This window comes from Trachymyrmex septentrionalis, unplaced genomic scaffold (genome assembly GCF_001594115.1).
Source record: "Trachymyrmex septentrionalis isolate Tsep2-gDNA-1 unplaced genomic scaffold, Tsep1.0 scaffold13, whole genome shotgun sequence".
Lineage (NCBI taxonomy): Eukaryota > Metazoa > Arthropoda > Insecta > Hymenoptera > Formicidae > Trachymyrmex > Trachymyrmex septentrionalis.
In genome coordinates this window covers 846,324-849,208 of record NW_017304438.1, presented here as the reverse complement: position 1 = coordinate 849,208, position 2,885 = coordinate 846,324, and the positions used below count along the sequence as shown (strand labels likewise).

Below are 2,885 nucleotides of genomic sequence, written 5' to 3'. Positions count from 1 at the left end.
AGCCTATTCTACAATTGCGTAAGCGTAGTTGTAAGTGATTGTAGTTGTTTGACTAATCTGTTGTGTGACCAATCACAGTCGAATATTCTTCTCGTATTCGACAGTGATTGATCAATTCTTACAATTACAACCATTTACAACTACGCTTACGCAATTGTAGAATGAGTTTAAGTGAGGCTAAGTCCACAACTTTGCTTTAGAAGGCTGTAAGCTGTAAGCTGTAAGTTGTAAGTGACGATATATCAGCCATAAAACTTATGCTTTTAAGTAAAAATTAGGTTTTGCTCAATTCACTTAAGTATAACGGTTAAGGCTTAAAGAATTTAATTGCGCCTAACTGCACAAAAATAGTTTAAAGATAAAAAATATTATCATTTAATCTCTTTCGACTTATGACTTGAGGCCTCTTAAAACAAGGTTGTGGACCGAGACTGATTGTGATTGTAATTGATCAATCGTAGTTGAATATTCTCCTCATATTCAACTATGATTAGTCAATCTTACAACTATGTTTACGCAATTATAGAATAGATTTTATTTCCTTACGTTTTTGCATGTGTCACATGCTTTATTGCTTATGTTATTGCCTTATACTTTCTATTGTGATTGGCATATTCACTTATTGCTTATGTTTTACCGCCTTATACTTTTCTGAGTGCCATGGGCTTTAATCTCTTACGACCATGTAAAGAACTTACTCTTCCTCTGCTCCGTTGTATTGTCTCTCGCTGTTCGTGAAGCTCCTTCAGCACGTGAGAACCGATCTCCTCAGTCTCCAATGCCATACGATAACCATTCTGTAACGTTCGCCCTGATCGTTCTATTCTTTCAGAGGCATCCAATAGTCTTTTCCTTTGATCTTCTGTTACATTATTGTCCCAAGACTCTTCTACAGTGATTTCTGTAACATCATCCTTTGGTTTCTTTGCTATTTGAAATTCTTGCGTCAAGCGTTTCAATTCCGCTCTGTGACTCTCTACGCGACCACGTAGACGGTCTCGTGCTGTTCCGTTCATCCCACGAACCTCCAACTCCATTTGCTCCAGCTGCAAATTAGATAATTTTTTTATTTGAGACAAATATTTTATAACGAAGCATCCCAAATAAAGATGAACGGAATAAAACATATCTCATAGGCATAATTGTTCCTAATTCTGTCAATCTTTTATTAGTTAGAATGTATAAATTCTAAGTATTACCTTAAACTGGTTGCTTTAATTAAAATTAAATCCTCAATAAATTTATTTTTATAATATTTTTTTAATATTTACTTTGAATATTTTTGGAAACAGATATAAATCAATTTAATCTTGTAAAAATCTATTTAAAATTAAACAAAAAGTGAACTTTTGTCTATCTCAGAAACTAAAATCTGGAGATTTTAAAATGTTTAGTGGATCGATTAAAAGAACAATTGCCTTATTTTAAGAAAAAATGGATTATAAATCGATCAAATTCATATATAAAAATAAATAATAAATACAAAATATCCAAAATAATAAGATTTTTACAGACTGCTAAAAAATCTTTTTAAATAATTTGTGATCTCAAATTTAATTTTATTCATACTAATGTCATTTCTACCAATAAAAAAAATTAATTTTAATATGATTGGAAACGAGACCTTAGCGTTTATATTAATCTGAAACAAATAATCCCTTCCAAAATTTCCCAAATCTTAAAAAACTGTAATAAACTTATTGCGAAAAATATTGCCTCGGCCGAGAGTCGAACCTGGATCTCTTGCATTCCATGCGAGCATCCTAAGCCTTTGGACTACCGAGACCTTAGCAACATTCTTCGCAATAACCAATATGTATAGAGAGTTACACATGTATAGACGCGCGTGTATAGATTCAGATTGATTGTGTGAATGTCTAATAATCTTATCGGCACGCAATTATTATTTCTGAAAATTAATTCATTTTAAAATAAATATATAGTTCAACATCTTAACACTCAGACCAGTAGGTGCTTCGTATTTAAAGTTTAAATTAATTTTAATTTTTATTTCATTTATTTTTTAATCTTCTTCTAAAAATTAAAAAAAAATGTAGATGAATAAATTAAACTAAGATTAAAGTTATTTACATTGATAGAAATTGGACTTAAATGTATTACCCTATTAAGAAAACTGACCCATTAAATTTCTGCAACTGATGCCAAAATTGTTAACACAGTTACTGACATTGAGTCTATAAAACTCATTTAATTTATGTTAATTAAAACGCACTAATGAATTTCAAGAAACTAAAATGACTCATAAAAAAGAATGAATAGCAAGTATATTTTAATAAGTATACTAAGTATATGTATATTTCAGTAAATATAATTTAAATTTAATATAACATATAGAAAATTTTCTATAAAGAAAAAGACTATTTTCGACAAAGAAATATTGAATAGGTCCAATCAGTCCAATAGATTATATAATAGTTAGCCCTAGAGAATTATTCAATATTTAATTAGATCTAATATTGAGCGGTTTATACACACTATCTCTTTGGATTTAGAGGACAAGCTACAGAAACATATTCTACAAGTGTACAAATAAAATGTATGAAGTTTGGCTAGAAATGCTTTATTACAAAGTTATAAATAAATAAGTAAATAAAGTTATGAATAAATTTCAAATCAATATGAAATAAAAAAACAATGGATTTTTTATTGTGCAGGATACGAAAATGTGTATTTCATGTTGAAAAGATCAAATGTGTTTACCTCGTGTATATTCACATCATATTTTAATATCTGTAAATAATTCAGTATCATTTTGACCTGTGCATGAATCAAGGTATGAATATGATATTCAACATAACAGTTTCGCTAGTGTCGTAAAATAGTCACAGCAATCAAAATGCCAATATTTGTTTACAACTTTGCAA

General features: G+C 29.3%; 1 protein-coding gene across 1 annotated transcript in view; it reads right to left on the bottom strand.

The window, feature by feature from the left end:
- LOC108756876 (vesicle transport through interaction with t-SNAREs homolog 1A) overlaps positions 1–2,885 on the bottom strand; it is a 5,204-nt gene that overhangs the window by 1,567 nt on the left and 752 nt on the right. Inside the window, exon 3 of the mRNA XM_018501017.1 lies at positions 699–1,046. Coding sequence (XP_018356519.1) covers positions 699–1,046 — 348 coding nt within the window. The remainder of the gene's footprint in view (positions 1–698; positions 1,047–2,885) is intronic.